Source organism: Myripristis murdjan, chromosome 11 (assembly GCF_902150065.1).
Source record: "Myripristis murdjan chromosome 11, fMyrMur1.1, whole genome shotgun sequence".
Taxonomy (NCBI): Eukaryota; Metazoa; Chordata; class Actinopteri; order Holocentriformes; family Holocentridae; genus Myripristis; species Myripristis murdjan.
The window spans coordinates 29,971,400-29,990,546 of NC_043990.1; the positions used below are offsets into that span (position 1 = coordinate 29,971,400).

At 39.6% G+C, this 19,147-nt stretch overlaps 1 protein-coding gene across 2 annotated transcripts in view; it reads right to left on the reverse strand.

The window, feature by feature from the left end:
* Positions 1 to 1,247: 1,247 nt before the first annotated feature.
* The window catches only part of vars2 (valyl-tRNA synthetase 2, mitochondrial), a 31,684-nt gene continuing 13,784 nt past the window's right edge, over positions 1,248 to 19,147 (reverse strand). For both annotated transcript variants that reach the window (XM_030063231.1, XM_030063230.1), the window contains exons 17-30: positions 18,354 to 18,441; positions 17,650 to 17,743; positions 17,292 to 17,362; positions 17,073 to 17,198; positions 15,607 to 15,711; positions 14,466 to 14,534; positions 14,290 to 14,368; positions 12,527 to 12,657; positions 9,979 to 10,131; positions 7,336 to 7,584; positions 5,650 to 5,761; positions 4,564 to 4,769; positions 3,517 to 3,666; positions 1,248 to 1,623 (exon numbers count right to left, since the gene is read on the reverse strand). In XM_030063231.1, coding sequence (XP_029919091.1) covers positions 1,549 to 1,623; positions 3,517 to 3,666; positions 4,564 to 4,769; positions 5,650 to 5,761; positions 7,336 to 7,584; positions 9,979 to 10,131; positions 12,527 to 12,657; positions 14,290 to 14,368; positions 14,466 to 14,534; positions 15,607 to 15,711; positions 17,073 to 17,198; positions 17,292 to 17,362; positions 17,650 to 17,743; positions 18,354 to 18,441 — 1,708 coding nt within the window. In that variant the 3' untranslated portion in view covers positions 1,248 to 1,548. The remainder of the gene's footprint in view (positions 1,624 to 3,516; positions 3,667 to 4,563; positions 4,770 to 5,649; positions 5,762 to 7,335; positions 7,585 to 9,978; positions 10,132 to 12,526; positions 12,658 to 14,289; positions 14,369 to 14,465; positions 14,535 to 15,606; positions 15,712 to 17,072; positions 17,199 to 17,291; positions 17,363 to 17,649; positions 17,744 to 18,353; positions 18,442 to 19,147) is intronic.

The window sequence follows — 19,147 nt, forward strand, 5'->3', positions numbered from 1 at the left end:
TGTTTTGAGTGGCATGTCAAAATACATTGCAAATTGCAGCTACACAATTATGTTTGCGTTTAATAAACAATAATGATGATGATGATGATGATTACTATTTCCACATTAATTGTTCAGCTGTGATGCATATATGTACAGTAGGCGACTTGAGGGGGGATGTCATCCCCTTGTGTGGTAAAATGACCAACATGCATCCCCCTTGTTAATGTGCCACCTCACCTCTCCATAGTGGCAGAGTGTGTGCAGGGGCAAAGGGGTTGTGCTGTGTATTGATAAACCCATGGTGCTGTCCATGGTGCTGAAGTAGCATGTAATTCCACCTTCTTTTCTCAGCTCTGCCCCTCTTTCAGTTTCGTCTTAGATCTGTTATATTCTCTAAACTATATACTACAAATACTCAACTCAATACTTCACTGTAGCCTATATTCTCTGTAGAGTAGTGTCACCTTCATGATCAAAGAGACAAGCAGGAACATGGAGTCGTGGAGGAGCAAGAGGATCATATGCCCCTTTTCCAATAGTACCTACTCAGCTCGACTCAGCTCGACTCGGCTCGACTCTACTCGGTTTAAGAGCTTTTCCATTAGGTCGTAGTACCTGCTAGCAGGTCCCATTTTAGCACCTACTCAGCCGGGGTTCCAAGCGAGCTGAGTCGCGCTGAGTCGAGCTGAAAATGTGACGTTAACGCCGTGCAGGCAACTGATTGGACAAGAAGTGACGAGAGCGACTCCCGCACGAAAACAAAACCCGACATTTAAAAAAAAAAAAAAAAACGGCAACAGCAGCCGTGCGCATTGATCATCAGTGAAGTTGTCAAAGTCGGAAAATGGCAAGCAAACCGCTACCGCGGTCAAATAAAGACGTGGAGACTTTTCTGAGCTTGGTGGCGGCCCAAAGAATCCAGAGGGAGCTGGACGGTGCGCCGTCGACTCCACCCACGGCGAGGTGCTACTCAACTGTAATGGAAAACCACCTAAACCATGTCGAGGCGAGTAGAGTCGAGCCGAGTCGAGCCGAGTCGAGCCGAGTAGATACTAATGGAAAAGGGCCAATAGAGACACAGTGCTGCCTGCAGTATACCTATACTATTTATATGATGATCCAGTATCATCTGTGCTGCTGAAAACACACCCCAGACCAAGCCAGCACTTTTACGAAATATATTTTAAAAATATGTAGCAAAAGCACAACTATTAGCCAATATGTAGTCTGTTATGAGCAGCTAAATGATGTAGGCATTTTTTAAAAATATTTTAGTTATTTAGAAGAGTCATTTATTTCCCTTTCCATGGGTACTCCCATAACTTTTTTTTATTATTACAAACATATACATTAACATTATACATACAATACCGCAGTATCTCAAGACTGAATCCAATGAAATCCCATTCAAGCAGGAAAAAACATTTTGATTTAAATGTCTATATAAATAGTTGATCAGTATGAGGTCCCAAGCTTCTGTGTTGACTTGGTAATTCTTTTCATTACTTTAAGTTCTGATGTCCTGTAGTCCACCAGCAAATTGTCACTTGCCATTTATTGTAGTTTTTAGGTTGTCTGAGTCTCTTGAAGTGCTATCAGCTGGTCCTCGATGTTCTTCAGCTCCTCCTGCAAGGCAGAGATCTAAACAGACATGGGGTGGAGGGAATGAAAGAACACAAAGGCAAGTTAGAAATGAGAAACAGTGCATACATTTTTTCACGCTTAATGCAAGCTAGTATATACCTTTTGACAGCCATACAGTGGTATGACGGCATTTTGTACAATGTACGTGAACAGCAAAAATGACAGCAAAATGGAATCAACTTCAAAGCTCAAGTATTCAAGGCAGGACTGGTGCCAGGATGAAACCACAGACTGGTCAGTTAAAAATGGTGAGTGGGCAAACAAAGTCAAAAAAAGTCTTAAAAGGTCTCATCTTGCTATGCCTCTTATATTCAGAGATTATGGCTGGCTCACATGGGGAATAAATGTCTCTCTATGTCAGTGTCAATACTGATTGGGGTTTTACTCAAAAATGCTGATGACAAAATAAAATGCGTCAACTTCTTTCAGTCTCTGGCATGTAAGATACAGAAGAGGACAACAAGCATACTATAATACAGCAACTCTAGCCTCTAATATCTGCTTTTGCATAGCCACTGAACAGACAGCAGCAACAACACAAACTTCACCAATGACAGGGCTGACAGTGGTAAATGATGCAGTTTTATTTTATTTTTCATGGTGTAGGAATATTTGCAGCACCTTTTTTCCTGCTGGAATATCTTCAGATCTGCTTAATGCCATTGGCAGGTACCAGGAAGCTGTGTTGCTACTCAACAAGAATTAAACGTCCGACCGGGATAGAACACAAGGTGGATCTGGGTTGGCTTCTCTCTCCTGAGGTGGTTAGGGCTAGGAGCAGTCAGAGATGAGGAGAGCTCTCGAGCCATTCTGATGGCCCCGGGCTGCTGGAGCTCAGCCTCGGCATCCTCTGTGGCTAACGGAGCTGACGTGGGGTCCCTACAATGTTTTGTTTTGTTTTTCTGGTTAGCCATGAACTGACATCCATCCTGATTTCTGAACTGCATTCAAGCTACGGCGCTAACCAGCTACCTCACTTAGCTTGGGTTTCAGTGGATTTTTTTTTTTAAATAGCAAGTCAGGAGGATGAAACCTATCCATTGTGTGACATACGCAGACCACAACACAACACTAAAAACACTGCCTGTCGTTCTGAAACAACATCAAGTATCTCAGGCAACATTTTGTTGTTTTCTGCCATTTTTTGACATAGGGAACATAAGAAGCCAAAGTAACGAGAAGAAGCCACATTAACACCCTTCCAGGAATAATATAAAATGCCATTGACCAAATTCCCACTGTCTGCACTTCAGTGACTGGTTCTGTAGAAAAGTTACACACTGAAGTAGCCATGAGCCATGTCAACTCCAAAAGTGCCACCACCACATATGTGCTTTTTACACAGAAATTTTGAGAATGGAGACCATAGCCAGTTTAGAGAAAAGTCTTCTATGGTTCCAAAACAGTCTTTGTACAGACAGTGAGAATTGGTCAGTGGCATTTTACATTGCCCCTGGGAGGATGTTAGTAGGGCTAGGCTACTAACAGGCTCATCATGGAGACTAACACCCTGGAACAGTGGAGCTGGACTGAATATACTTGATTGATGGTGGCTTTTGCTTGCAAGTGTGGTTCATATATAATTTGGCAGTGTGATCTTAAAGCTACCAACTAAAGATGCAACAAAATAAATTATTCCATGTCGGCTCTGTGAAAAAGAACATGCTCAAAGCAACAGACACAATTTCAGTCTATTTTTAAAGTATGTGGGGTGCTGAACCCCAAGAAAGAATCCATGAAAAATACCACTTTAAGACCAAGCAAGCAAGTTTTAAACAGTGCTTTACATGAGCAGAAACTTTGTATGCATGTTTCATCTCCAGGTTAGCTGGTGTTTCAATCTTTCAACTTGACTAAAACACAACATTTTCATCTCTTAGATCTCATCACCTTATTCTGCATCTCCTGCCTCACATGTGCTGGTACTTTCTCAAGGTACTCTGGTGATGTGGTTTTGGAGAGCACCTCCTCCAGCTTGGGAAGAAGCTTCTCTTTGCGCTGTGAGAGATGGAGGATGTGTTTGCCAATGTTCACTCCATTCTGGGAAGAGAATAACAGAAGATATTAGAAAATAATCATCTCCATCATCACCATCATAAGGATTATTAAAGGTGAGGATAAGGTCTCACCCAACAAACTGTTGAAATTGAAATTGGGTTGTTACAGCAGCAAGTAGTGCTGTGATACAGCTAAGAACAAAATATAAAAGCACAAGAAATAAGAAGAGATAGAAAAGCACAGTGATTGGGTATTAATCATACTTCAAGTAACAAGTTCAACATGAGAGCATGTTAGGTAAAATTTATCAAGGCAATGTAAAAAAATCAAAACAAAAATAGTAACTTGAATTGCATAAGACATTGTGTAAAATCACAGCTGTAGAAATTTCTGAGTCAAAGAAAAGTGAATGCTATGTGTATGGAATCAAAATATACCAAACGTGAAATATACACTATATGACAAGAGTGTATTAAATAGAAATTGTGATATAATCGGTGGAAAGTACATGAAAAATGTAGAAAACATGAATTTACAGAAAATAGACGGGGTGTACAATTACATGACTGCAGTCACATTCACAATTTTGTGAAATACTTTGTAGTCAGGTACTACAACAGATGGCAACAGTCACATTCAATGAGGAGGGCCTCTTCAATAGCTGGCCAGAAGTTCATCACAATGTTGGTAAAATTCAAGCCATCCAGCCAGTACATCATAATGAAAGCAATACTATATTTAAGTACTGTCAGAAATATCATGAGGAATTTAGTGTACACGAATGACAACAATGTAGCATATTTGACCGGGAAAACTGTATGCAAATGTAAAAAATTAGCACTTTTAAATTTGTATTTTTAGTTTGTATAACTGTTAGTTGCCACGCGACCTTGTACATAAGTTGCTTGTAAGTTTTAGAGAGAAGCTGTAGTTAGCTACCTTAACAGCAAGGTGTAGCTGACACGAGTGATTCACCACGCTGACGATGCTTCCTTTAGGTGGAGGAGGAGTGGAGGGCACGGAGGGGAGCCCGTGTTCTCCCTGAGGACTGTAGATGTGGAAATTGCAGACACGGCTTAAAGTCTGAACAGCTGAACCAAAGTGAAGGAGGGTCTGGGCCTGGCTGGGTGAACACACTGCCCACACTGAAACACAGCGCAAAGAAAAAAGCTCTGAAGGAATTCAAAACTCAAAAGACATCTGAAACACAGTCTTAGTAATATAAATTAGTAGCATTCTATGTTATTAAAATAGAACTGTTAAATGTAATTAAACCAGTTTTGCTGGTTAGTTTAGTTTCACGAAATATAATTAAAGGGATAGTTCACCCATTTGAAAAAAATAGTTTTTTTTTTTTTGTTTGTTTGTTTGTTTTTTAATCTTGTTTCAATTCCCCGCTAGCTCTTATGTATGACAGTAGTGGATCTATCTTCCTCTCATTGTTACTGAGTGCTGGATACTGGCTGGATGCTCCACATGCTAAAAAATCAATGTTCAGTCAGCAGGGACAAGAAACAGTAATCTGTTAGCCGCCTGCCATTGAGGTGGGCTTCCTCCCAGCTAACATTCTTAAAAATAACACTCAAAGAAGATTTACCATCACTTTACAAGTGTCACTTTCAAAAACTAAACTGCAGTAGGGTTAATTAAAATAATATAAAATGTTTAAAAACTGGTGAACTTTCCCTTTAAAAACTTTCAATACATGTAATTACACTAGTTTGCATCATGTAATTTAACCATTGCCAGTCAACAGTTCAAAACTTGAAGTTCCCAAATGTCTGAAAAGCACCTCCAAGACATATCATACATGTTACTTCTAACATGTTTAAGTCTACATGATAGTTGTATGATCATTAGTTAGTATGTTACAATATTACATGTGTTGTTTCTAGCATGCATATGTCTCCACCATGATTGTAGGACCATTAAGTAGTAAATTAGAAAATCACCAAGTTCATTTCTTTGTATATTATTAAAAGATCAAAAAGTATTATTTTCATTTTAAAATTTGAAATGACTTACTGTCTGGCTTTTCTTTGGCCATACCACACTGGGCCCGGAGGGACCGTGCTACTCTTACTACATCCTGAACCAGTGAGAAATCTCTTTCCTCTTCAGGGAAATGCCAGTGTGCCTGGCAGAGTTGGAATGGTTGAAAAAACAAGTCAAACAACACATAGGAAAATCAAGGCAAACGATATATACCATTTAAATTGAAAATTGAACTAGAGTGTTGGGATGTTCTCTTGGCGAAGCAAAAAAAGCTCCAAAAATATTTTTTGGGGACCTTTTTTATATTATTACAATTATAAGTGAAAGTACTATCAGATTGTTTCTTCCTGGTGCAAAGTTACTATGTGGAAGTTTCCAATAGATGCTACCTGCCAGATCTACTTTCCAGTTTGAACGGGAAAATAACAAGAAAAGTGACATTTCATTTCCTCAAAAAATGGGTACTGGGGCTTGGTGTTTATATTGGAATAATCTGTTTTGTTTGCATTTGTTTATGCACTTGAAGTGTTACTTTGGGAGCTGTTGCCACACTATGGAAGTGAAGGGAGAGACACAAATACAGTATTCTGGAGTAGAAGCCCAGGGGAGCAAAGAACAACTAATAAGGATATTTTGCTACCACGTGGACTCAAATAACACCCAGGTAACTACATAACCCAACTCTCTACCAAAGTTCAGTTTTGCTTTAGGAGTAAAAATAATCATGGCGATGTAAGTTATGTATGTCAAAATTTTAATTTTCAATATAAATCTTTTATCAAAAAATCAGACGTGGTCTAGTCAGGATTGCCCCCAGATGACAAAATGACTCCAGACAAGTATTTATCAATATATGTATGTGATGATTACTTGTTTCTTCCATATCATCACAAAAGTAAGGACAATAGACCTGAAAGGACACGCCTGAAATCTCCCAAAGCAAGAACCACCACAATAGCAGACATCAAACCTACTGAGTCAGGTATGAACAAGCGTTTAAGATCCTTGACAAAAGCAAAATCGATATTATCACTGTAAACTCTTAGCTAAGTATAATCTTTTAAGCTAGGAGAAACTTCTGAAATTTACAGACACATGTTTAGTTTTTCAAATCTTAGATGTGGAGGCTGTAGTGGACATCCAGTAGAGCCAGGGGCATCTGCTCAGTACCTAGGGTCTAAAGACTACACACGTCTTCAGACCCTCCCATACTTGGAACACTGTACCTATAGACCTAAGAGTTTGAATGTGAGAAATACTGACTCATTTTCCAAAAATTAAATAAATGGTTAATGGATAGGAGTATATACACACAGATAGATTTACTATATCCAATAACAGAACAGAGAGAGAAGAGGACATAAGGGTGTTATCTTACTAGAAATCTCATTAGTTGGTAGTAAAGCATGTAAATCATTCCTAACCCTAACCCTAACTGTAAAACAATACCTTAAAACAGTCCACTGTTTATAATGCATTTTTGCAATGAGATACTGTGTTCCATATAATGACACTGTTACAGCGCTGTAGCTTTGGTGATAGAATTTGACCATGCAGAGGAAGTGGGGTGTGGAACATTTTGATGGTACCTTTACTACTTGCAGCTTCAGTCCAAAAACATCACTGTCATGATTACCTTCAAATTTGTTCTAATCCAACATGATAAGGCCTACCACTTTATTTCAACATCAGTAAGCTTTGTGATTGTTGTCGTACCAGTTGAGTGGAGCTGGGATACGGCTGTAAACACAGGCTTGCCTTGGCAGCATCAGGCCTGAATGGCTGAAGTCTCTGCCACAGCTCCTCCGTGAGGAAGGGCATGAAGGGGGAGAGGAGGGCGAGGGACACAGAAACACAGTGATAGAGGACATTGCTGGCCACCTGCTTTGCTCTGCCACTATCCTCTCTGTGGATCTGGACCCCTGCCCTCTGATCAAGCTTGCCCAGCACAGGCTTTATACACTCCTACAACACAGAGAGAGAGAAAGTCAAGGAAAGAAAAAAACAGAGACAGAGAACAACAGTCAAATGAATCAATCATTCTTAAAAAATGTTACAAGAAACCAAAGAAAGATCAAGATCTTACAAATCAGGCATCAAGGATAACCTTACCCCAACCTTAACCAAATCAACAAAACCCATACCATAAAAAACATGCCCAACTGTCATCCAATTCTAATCTTAAACTTTTAGCAAAACATAGGTATGGAAAACCTGCCCAAAACCTTAACCTACGGCAAACCATAATCAAAGCCTGATCATGTAACTAAAATAACCAAAATCTTAAGCGAATCCCATCTTGTGTGGTTAATAAGAAAGAACCCCAGGTACAGCCTTGAGAGACTGGCCACTCACTGGGAGACCACTCACTGTGTTTGAACAGCCTCTCATTCAAATTCTAATAACAATTGTATAATAATATGCTAACCATAATCTTTTTTTCAAAACCAGTCACAAACCTGATGCGATAGCACTAGGTGACAGCATAATCCCATTATAACTACTGTTACTATACATAACTTAGATCACAGGAACACCATCAGTTGCACCAGGTAAAGAGGAAGGCAAGCAGCTGACTCCATAAGTCCTGACCAGGTCTGACAGTTGCAGCCATTCAGTACTGGGCAGCAGGAACTGCCACATGGTTTCAAGTTAACCCTGATCCTAAGAGGTGTGCTGTTCTACACAGTCGTGACAGATGAGTCATGGATGTTGGGTCATTGCCCTTTCTCTAGGACTTCCCCTTGAAAGTCGCCAGTGCTGGACTCAAGGCTATCACTTCCTAATCTAATCATAACCATAAGCGTAACCTGGGAATCAGAGCTGCTTTAGCAGCAACATTTGGGGCAAAAAACATTCCTGCAATTAAGTCACTTTATGTTTCACAGTGCAACTACCATGTCACGCTTCTTGCAGGCAAACTACAGCCTCTGATCAGCAATGCTACTTGACTTCTACCACAGGAGAAACAAAATATGATCCAAATTCCTATCTGTACAATGCTGTTTTTTGTCAACATAATTGTACATTGTACAGATTAAGATTATGGGTACATTTTGATGACAATACAATGTACTGACATCATAATGTACCCATAATCCTACAAGCATCTGATGGTGACACAACAAATGTGAAAGCAGCAAGATGTTTCCATGTTACAGTATCCTGTTTAAAAATGGAGCAAGCCATGCATCTTGTCTAACAGTAGAGTATGACACTTCCCTGGTTATTTTGACTGAGTTATGATGTGGTTACATGTGTTGACCCAAAAATGGTTAAGAGGGGACTTCTCCCTGCATGGAAACATAGCCACTTTTGAAGATTTGATCGAATAGCCTTTATTTCCCTCTTCTGTACCAATAGTGATTTTTTTTCTAGATACTAGTTACTTACATCCTAGTCAGATATATCAGAGCTTTCAGAAAAATACGAGATTCCTAGTTGTAATTATAAGTTGGATTTGGTGTGCAGACACACCAAATCTGAAGTCGAGAAGTCGATGGATCCTATTCTTTTTCTATGGGGAGTGGGAGAGTCGGCCTCGCGGTGCAAGATGGATACGGCGCAGCAAGCTGCCCTCAGCTTTATGCAGATGAGGTTTGTCCGGTACACTGCACCAGACTAATGAAACTCAAACTGTCAATTGCTGATCAAATATGAATAAAGATTGGAAAGAATGGGTGGGGGTGAATGCTTCAGGGGCTCGGTGTTTAGAATGTTTAGAACAAATGAACTCAGGTGCTCTTCAAGGGAAAAATATCCAGACACCAGTTAAGAGAAAACTGACTGTCTTGCTGAAATGTGTGCTGCAGTCATGGAGGGAGGTCCCGAGGCACTCTGGAGTGTGAATGTATAAAATCCTTTATTCGAACTGGGAGACCCAACGTGTTTCGATGATTACATCTTCATCAGGGGTGTGTGAATCAAGATTGCGTTACTGCATTGCCCATTTCCCACGTCAAATGGTTCAGAAACAATTCTTAGTGTACTGTTTAGCAGTAATATGCGGTAGACTGTATTTGACCCGCCCACCATATTGAAAACAGTTGAGCCAAAACCAAGGACTGTCCATCATTCATCCAATAAAACAGAGCATTCAGTAGTCTGGGACGTCCAGATGCATCTTTGCCAGATTTGGTGTGTCTCCACTATAGCGGTAAATACCACATGACGTGAACATGTCGTTATGCCACCTGGAAACTTGCTATAGAGGAATGATGTAGTATGATTGCAAATAGGAAGCAAATAAACAAATAGGAGGACTGATGTAATTGGCTTTGGTAAAAATACAGAGCAAAAAGATGATAATGCTTGAACCGATCTAAGCTGTTCTTTGTTTGCTGTAGAGCTGTTTCTCACCATATAGGTATCACAGAGACTGTGCACCCAAAAGGAATACAGGGCAGATGTGACAGCATGCAGCTCGTAGGCTTCAAAGCCTCGTTCACATTGTAGAACTGTGCTGTAGAGTCTAGAGCACACCCACCGGTCCACACTGCTCAGAGGAGTAGTCTGAAAATTGTGAAAAGGGAAAGTGAGTCTTCACTTACGATGGGAGAGGCAACATTTAAAATATATTCAGTAAATTACTTAAAACCATACCAGTGAATGTTCAGCATAATATCTACTAGAGACAAAGTATTACAATATCCAGAGACTTCAAACTTTCTTCACACCAGTATTCCAAAACTGTAATAAAGTCGTCCACATTAATTTTCCTAAAAGCAGCAGCACTGTTGTGTTTTGACAACTTGAAATTGGTTGAAGTGAAGTACTCCATCTGCTGGAGTTTTGCTTTAATACATCCATCTATCCATGAAGTACCTCTGCATGATTTTCAAAAGTGTTTTTTGCTATGTAAAATGAGGGTAAATTGTACTAAAAGGGACAAACATTCAAAATCACTAGTATGGTCCTTTAAGACTGCTGCATTATTCGAGATTGTTACAACAGATGTAACTCCATTACATCTGTTGTTGCAGCCTAAAGGCTGATTTATGATTCTGCATCTAAATGTTGTGATAGTTTGCATTTACACGTAGTTCTGTGTGTAGACTACAGCTGAAACACTAGACGACAAGGTAAGGTTCAACTTGTTTCCATGCCAACAAAACACAAACAAAAACATTAATAACTATTAACAGAAATTGTGTTTATATTCTCTGAAACAGAGAGTGTCTACTGTCAGACACATATGGTGTTTTCCTGATGTTTTGGATATTTCTTACTATGAATTTAGTTACTTTAAACAATCTTTATAATTTGGGAATGAGGTGCTGCAGAAATGGACGTATTTGTGAATCTCCTCAGCTTGTCCCTCTGGCTCAATGTTGAAAATATTTAGTTCGTTAAAGTCATTTTACATGATTTCTGGATGATGAAATCCTAAAAATTCAAACAGTTACCTCTCACTGACATTTGATGCCACCACAGACTGAAACTGGAACAGTGCTGCTATAAAATAACATGAGTAGTATTAGTACCAAATCACTGCTGTGCAGCAAGGGTAGCAGTTTCACTTGTGTCTTTCTGTTGTTTATATTACTGAAGACAAATACTTTGGTGGACTATGCAATTTTAAGGTTCAATGTCTAGCCTTTTTACAGACTAATTTATGATTGTCAAATTAATTGTGATATCTGTGTTGGTAGACTACACAAATGAGGCCATGATGGAGATGACTGGTATCATCTGTCTCAGACTAGTGGCATTGTCACTGCTGGTGACCCCATTTTCCACATGCTCTCGCTTCTCAACATGATGGCTTTCACTTTACTGAAGAGGATACACATGTTGGAAGTAATTTTTCAACTGGCTTTTCACTCTATGCACCATTTGCCTTTGCCAGAAATCAAACACTCTAGCTTTGTTAGTGAAGGAAAATGGTGTCATCTTCCTGTTTTGTGCTACAGAGCAAATGACACAATGTAAAATGCAGTGATAAGTTGTTTATGGTAATTTTACTCATGGGAAAAGATGTAATTAAAATTTGTGTGCTAATGACTTATTGATGTAAAAATGCCCAATGTGGTGCCTTTGAAAGGATGGTACACCTAGTTAAAAATGGAAATTTTCTTATTTAGTGTTATTCTTGATCATCATCCATCAAGATCTGAGCATTTCTAAAAGTCGTTAACTGTAAAATGTAATTTTTGGGGCTGTATTTCCTAAAGCAATCCATTACAGTAGGACTGGGATGGCATTCCCCTCATTAGGGTAATGACATTTTTGTGACTCATCTCTCCAGGAAAGAGGATAATATTCCGCTTGCTGGAATGCGGAAGGCTGAAACAGCTATCTGTCTCACTAATCCTCCAATGGTATATTAGCTTATTCACCATAGCTAGCACTGCTCACTTACTAAAAACGTTGGAGGCTTGTACTAGTAGAACTGATGTGAAAAAATCCAAATCTCTTGCCATCGCTACTTAAAGCACTTCATATTAAAGCGCTTTGCTAAGCCTCAGTTCCTCTGATAGAGTATTAGACTGATAAAATAACAGCTCAAGAGTCAATCAAATGGGAGCAGGACGAATAAAAACAAAGGTGTGTTCTGATTGGATAGCTCCACTTTTGCAGGTCAAAGTAGCTTACAGTCGCTGACAAAACTGATCATCTGAGTCAGGAGAAATCGTCTCCCAGGCCCCTCTCTGCATAAAAAGGGCTTCAGATTCTCACAGTTTGATGATAAAAACATTTTAATGAAAAACTGCATATTTTAGTATATCATACCTTTAACGTAACATAACGACCTAGCTTAGCATTTTCATTGCACACTAAATAGCACAATTAACAGTGACAACAGAAACTACTACCAGTCCTCTTGTCATACAAATGAAGCTGCTTGCTCTGCTGACTGTATTGTAAGGCAGCAGAGCAGAATGTCTTTGTTCTGTGTCTACATTACCTCCTCCAGAGTTCCCAGTTGCATTTCTTTATCGCCCAACACTCCCAGGGTGAATCTTAGTGTCTGCCACATTTTGTTACAGAAATGTCTGCAGCTCAGAACCTGAGACACAGACAAATTGATGTCCTCCCCTGGTGGACAGACAGACAGCCAAAAGTAGTAAGATGAGTATGTTGTTATGATTTTTTTTTTTTTTTTTTTTTTTTTTTTTTTTCTTACAACAGCTCTACAAAACTAGACACTTCCTGTACAAATGTAGGGCTTCTGTACTGATAGTGTTGTTATAATGTACATTCTGGATATTCTATATACATGCTATATACTGTAAACTGACTCATTTTCCACTACATTTATATAATTTGGTAGATTTTCAAAACTTTCTTTCATTCTTTGTCTGCAAAGAATTATTATTCTGCACACCCAAATTGTCATCTTTTCATTTCTACATAAGTTGTATTTCAGTTCTGCATAACATGTTTAATGTTGAAAATTTTCAAAGTGTATGTTTATGGAAGCCAGATTATATTCTTATTTATATTGTATGAGAGGTGATTGTTAAGTCTGTGGCCTAAGTGAGCACAGTTTTCTCTTAATTTCTGCGCAGTTAAACTTGTTAAATGATTACACACAAGATTTAAAGTTGTTTTTCTGTTACAAATACCGTGCAAAAACCTTGAAAATCAGTGGTTCCTGAGAAAACATCAGCCATCTTGCAGTCATCAGCTATCTTGTTCTCAAGGGCTTAACACCCAAGGAGGTCCAGAAGGACATGGTGGCCACCCAAAGGGAGGATGACTCTTCATAAAGCAGGTAAATAAGTGGACTGCTGAGATCAAACATGGCAGGGGGAGCCTGGAAGACTGTCCTGGTGAGTGTGACACCGACACTGGGCATCTCCCAGGACTGCGTCCATGCATCATCTGCAAAGAACTCCAAATGTCCAAAATGCTGGCTTGTTGGGTCCCAAAGCTTCTTGGACCTGACCAGAAATGGATTTGGTACAACATGTCAAGGGACAATGTTGCCACTTTGAAGCAGATCCTGAGAATTTTCTCCAGTGATTAATGTATGGGACCTGCATCCATCACTTACAACCAGAGATGAAAGAACAATGGAAGCAGTGGAATCACCCATATTCTCCACCTCCCAGGAAAGCAACAAAGTGATGTCTGCAGGCAAGGCAATACAGAAATGTGGATTCGAACTAGTCTCACACACACGCACTATTCTCCTGAACTGGCACCCTCTTCACAAAGATTAAAAAGGAGCTTGGTGGTTGGTGTTTTGCCTCAGATGATGGTATAGTTGATACTGTGGATCAAGATAGTGGCTGCTGCGAGGAAGGGATCCATATGCTCCATGACCATGGGACAAAGTATGTTAATGCAGGATGGGGCTATGTTGAAAAATTAATGTTTGATTTTCTTATACTGACTCCTACCTTAGGCCATGAACTTATCAATCACCCAATGTACTTTCTTGGCTGTATCATATTAATATATTCTGCTTGCACTAAAATTTTATCTTATCTCACCTTACCTTAGTTTATTTTCAAAAGAGTTAAATGTTACTGGTACTCAATGCTGCTGTAGTGATTTGTCTTTACCTTCCTGTTACCAGACAATATAGGACCGACCATCACCCACTTTTAAGCTCTCTGGGTTATTGCCAATAGTAAGGCTAAATACAGTAGACACAGGTGAGTGGCTTTGACAAATTGTCTCTTTTATTAGATAAAATGAACAGAGATGAGAGTCACTCACCCTGCATCTTGTAAGAGCAAAGGGCAAATCGCAGAGCATCAGTACCACACTGAGGAATTCCCTTAGGGAAGTCTTTCCTCTGTAGGGAAGGAGATGAAGCAGAGACAGATGAGAGGGGATGTAATGAGTGTGCTCTGTCATCCAGAGAGAAGCATTTATGGGGCAGGGGTGCTGACCTGTGCTTCCATGGCAACAGTCCTTTCTCTGGGGTGAAGATTTCCATCCTTCACTTTCTGATGAAGCCTCTGAGAACAGAAGAAAAAATAAGAGGCATTTTACCACAAAATAGCATTGTCTTTGAATCCACCTAAGTGGAGACCGGCGTCTCAAAAGGGCTATTTGCCAGAAAGCTGCCATAAAACTCACTGCATTATAGTGTGCCTCTTCTCTGCTCCTATTCATAGCCAGAACAAGCTTATCAAATTTATAGTGTGTGGCTGTCACAAACTCTTACTTTTGAATTTGGAAGTTGTTAATATGACATGATGTGCACTGCATGCTTTTGGTCCAAAATAATTTTCTTATTTTGGAGCACACGTTTTAGTGGCTGTTGTTTTATTTTAGAAATCAAACACTGCAGAGTTTCTTTATACTGCAGCATCAGAATGAAGAGAATAAAATGTTCATTAAGCATGAAACTGATGTATTAAATGCTTGTAAAATCCTTTCTGTGGATTTCTGGCCCAGTTAGAGGCTAGAGAGTCGCCACCATAACACTGTTCATTTTGTGTGAACCACTGTGCAAAACAGAAAGCCATGTTTGCTGTTGCACTGGGATTGTAAAATGGCAGACAATGATACAATCTACAGTTTCTACACTTCCACAGCATACATTATGTGACCAGACAGACTGAAGATTTAACTGCAGTGACACTGCACAGATCAGTAATAGGGATGAGTTATAGTCCAAAACCTCAAGTTTGTTGTTTTAGTGCCACCAAAAGGTCAGCTGATGTATTTTTGTTGCCTGAGTACTGAGTGAGATGTCTAAACTATCTGCAAAGTTTGGTGAGTGTAGCTCTTATGGTTTTTGAGATACAGATACCTTTAGGGAAGATTAAGAAGATGGAAAAATAATAGTATTCCCGCACTTTGTGTATAGACCACTTCTAAAATAGAATATCTAAGGCCCACCTGTATGGGGGCCTAAATGCAACTTGGGTATTGTATTTACCACTTAGCTGGATCACTAGTATGCACTCAGCTTGTCAATACAATATTTTCAACAGAACTTTAAGACAGCATTAGAATCCTGACCCTTCAATGTGAAGTCATAAACTGTGACGTCTTTGCAGGCTGAGCCCACATGCAACTTACCTCCAGAGATATGCCAGATATAACATCTAAAGGGTCAATTACATTTCCCAAAGATTTACTCATCTTCCTGCCATGTTTATCCCTCATCAGAGAGTGAAGCAGAACCTGAGAGCCATAATGAGAACAGAAAGGAGAGAAAGAAAAACAAAAGGACAGGCTGAATGAACAGGCTCATGGTTTCCACATCTTGCTAAATTTCTTTTGTTGAACCTTTGGCTGTATGTTTCCCCTTCCTTTCTTTTAACCTTCTTTTCAGGATGATTGAACTTGAGCGGAGAACAATGATTTGTTGTTTTTGAGTTACACAGCCAGTATGAAGGGATAGGACTTGAAAAGCTTCTGGCTTCTTCCTACCCCTTTTGAACATGAACTATATTATTTTGGTTGACGATCGGCCAATTTAGCTTTTGTTTCCTCATATCGTTCACATGTCATACTTCTGTTTGTTTATCCCTGTCTTATTTAACATGTTGAATAAAGTATAATAATAATAATGTCTGATTTTCTTAATTTCAACATGAATAATAACATGCACACTCCTGAGGTCATGAGACAGGGGGTATAGAAGTTTTCTATGTCAGCAGGATTACGTCTCTCATTAATAAATTAACAAAAGCTAGTAGGTCTACTTCTTACGTTAGTGGAGGAAAAACATCACCAAATACTGCAGGCATAACATGATATTTAAGGTAGGATATTTATGGTTTTCCAATTAACCAAGACAATGAAAAAAAAAAAAAAAAATCACAACATCGAGGCTATCCTAGCCATCAGCCAACAAGGAACTGGTTCTGTTCTGGTTTGCAAACCAAAGTTTGAACTATCTGAGCATTTCGTCCAAACATACACTGGTGCGGGACCCAAAAAGTTGATTCCCACCTGGAACCAAAAAAAGGTAGAGCTGAAATGGAAACTGTGACACATCAAGAGTGGGCGTCAACAAGGAAAAGGACGAGTGAGAAATCAAAGAGCTTGCGTTGGTCTGCCGATTTTGAACATCTCCTGGATTTCAGGAAATGATGGAAGGGAGGATGAGAAAAAGTCATAATCACTGAAGAATTGGCAAAGGCTAGGTTTGTTAGAAAATAGGACCAAATTATCAACAAGTTTAAAAAACTGAAGGAGTACAGAGACTAAAAAGGACCTATCAAAAAGTGGCACTGGACAGGTTTATATGGGAGAGTATTATGAACCTCTTGATGGCGTGCTGGTCGTAGACCAGCAAACCAGCAGACTGGGGCTGAATTCACTCACAGCAATGCTGGAGTGTGACCAGCGACCTGGCAATACCTCCGTCACAATGGTTCCACTCCAAACTGACGCAAAAACGGGCCAGTTCACTAGTTAGCATCTTCCAAGAATCCTGAACTTAGCTGGTTCAAGAACAAGAGCTGTTTTGGTCAAAAAGAGGTATAGAGCCTGATGAATGATTTTTTTGCACTGTATAAATCCATCTTATGGATTACCTTTTTAAAGGGCAACTGGCCTGTTAGTTCTGTGCCCAGCATCACCATCCTTGCCACCCAGAAGAAGATCAGGTCACTTCCTGTCTCCAAAATGGAGTTGGGGTAGTACTGCTGAAGGTCACTGGTCTACAGAAAAGACATGTAGTTATAATACAAAGTGACAAGGTGTGTACTGCCTTGGTTTGTCACGACTTACTGTTGGTGCAAGAGATCCAGTACCTGTTCAGGCCAGCCCAGCATGGCAAAGGGAAAGAGCCCAGAAGAGAACCAAGTGTCCAGAACATCAGTGTCTGACAGAGCACATGTGCAGATATTAACAAGGAAAAAATGCTTATATAAACTGCAATTATAATTTACTACCAGTGGTACTACTTTGATTAAAATATTAACATCTAAGTAGTAACAGTAGTAGTATTCTATAACAGTACAATATTATAAAAAGTGCAACAGTAGCAGTAGCAAACACAGTTCATCAGTAGACACTTAAGTTGTTCGCCAATGCAATTAGTGAATACATTACTGAATGTAATGGTGCCATCTGATCATCTTGTGGTGTGTGCTAATGGACATGAGTCACCTCGAGTCAAAGTGATGGACTCCATCTTTACTCCATATTTGATGGCAGCTCTCTGTCTAGCCTCGTCCTCACTCCTTCCCCAAACCCACTGCTCCTACCAGAGATGACACAACACATTGGCTTATACCAGACAGTTACACTGACACATGAGGTCAAATTTGGCTTTAATCAAATATTAGATATCACTGTTGTCAACTGATATGGTAATTCTTCCCTGACCATGGCCAGTGAAAATGCATATTATTACTTTTATTTCAGATACCAGACAAATCTGTGTGGCATGGGAGGATTTTGCACAACAGTCTGTGAGACCTACAACAAAACCTTACTCACCCTGCCCTTTAAAAGGTCCCTTTCAGATCCCTTTAAAAGAGTTTTATTGTTCTTTGATTGTCTAAATGCTATTTTTGAGCCTTTTCCACACATGAGAAGAATATAACTCTTGGGGGGAACACTGACACTTTTTGTTTCAAAATGGTTGAATTTAAATATATTGACTACTGGCGGACAAAATATGCGTTTCTAATCCCAAAACATCCTTATCAGCTGTCAAAAACATACTGCATGAGCCCTAGTCTTCTCCACCGACAGAGTGGATACAAAGTATATTGTGTTTCATGACAATGCTATTGCCTATAAATGAACATTTCTTAACATTCAATGACAGCAACATTCTAGAAATATACAACATCCTTAACCCCAACCTCTTGTTTGTCAGAAGAACTGGGAAGCTCCACATGGTAAGCAGGGATCTGATGACCCCACCACAGCTGCCGGGAAATGCACCAATCACTGCAAATGGAACACAAACAGAGGTGCATTATTGACACACCATACACTGAAACAAGGACTCTTTTATCTCGTCTCTACATTAGAGAAGAGGGCAGTGACAAAGATGGTTGTGTTCTCAAACCATATAACCTGGTGGTGCCACTTTCCATTGTTGTCATATCAGTAGTGCACCCACAAACTCTTCCTCCACACACCATTTTCCAATGATTAGTATCAAATATATGAGCTTTTTTCAGGTGAAACATTATAAAGATATTTAACACATTTTGGAAAATTTGATGTAACTTCCCTTCCCTCCTAGCTAGCTGTTGTGTAGGACAGTAGTGGTGCTATCTTCCTCTCATTGTTACTGAGTGCTGGATACTGGCTGGATGCTCCAAATGCTAACTGTTAGCTTCCGGTCATTGAGGTGGATAATGAGTAATAATAACCGCCTTAATCTACTAAAATATTTAACATCACTGAGGCTGTACCCAACTCACAATTTCCTGAGACAACATCACACAGTATATGTTTTGCTGCTTCAACCAACAGGATACCAGTCCTCATTTTTCCTCCACCCGCTCAGTGGGTGGCATCAAATTTTGTATATATGTCACTGGGACAAATATGAGCTCGCAACAAGAGAGGTCAAAAACAGAGACTAAATACACCAACTAATGAGACACATGTGAAACAAATCAGGGCATCGCAGCAAAATCACAAT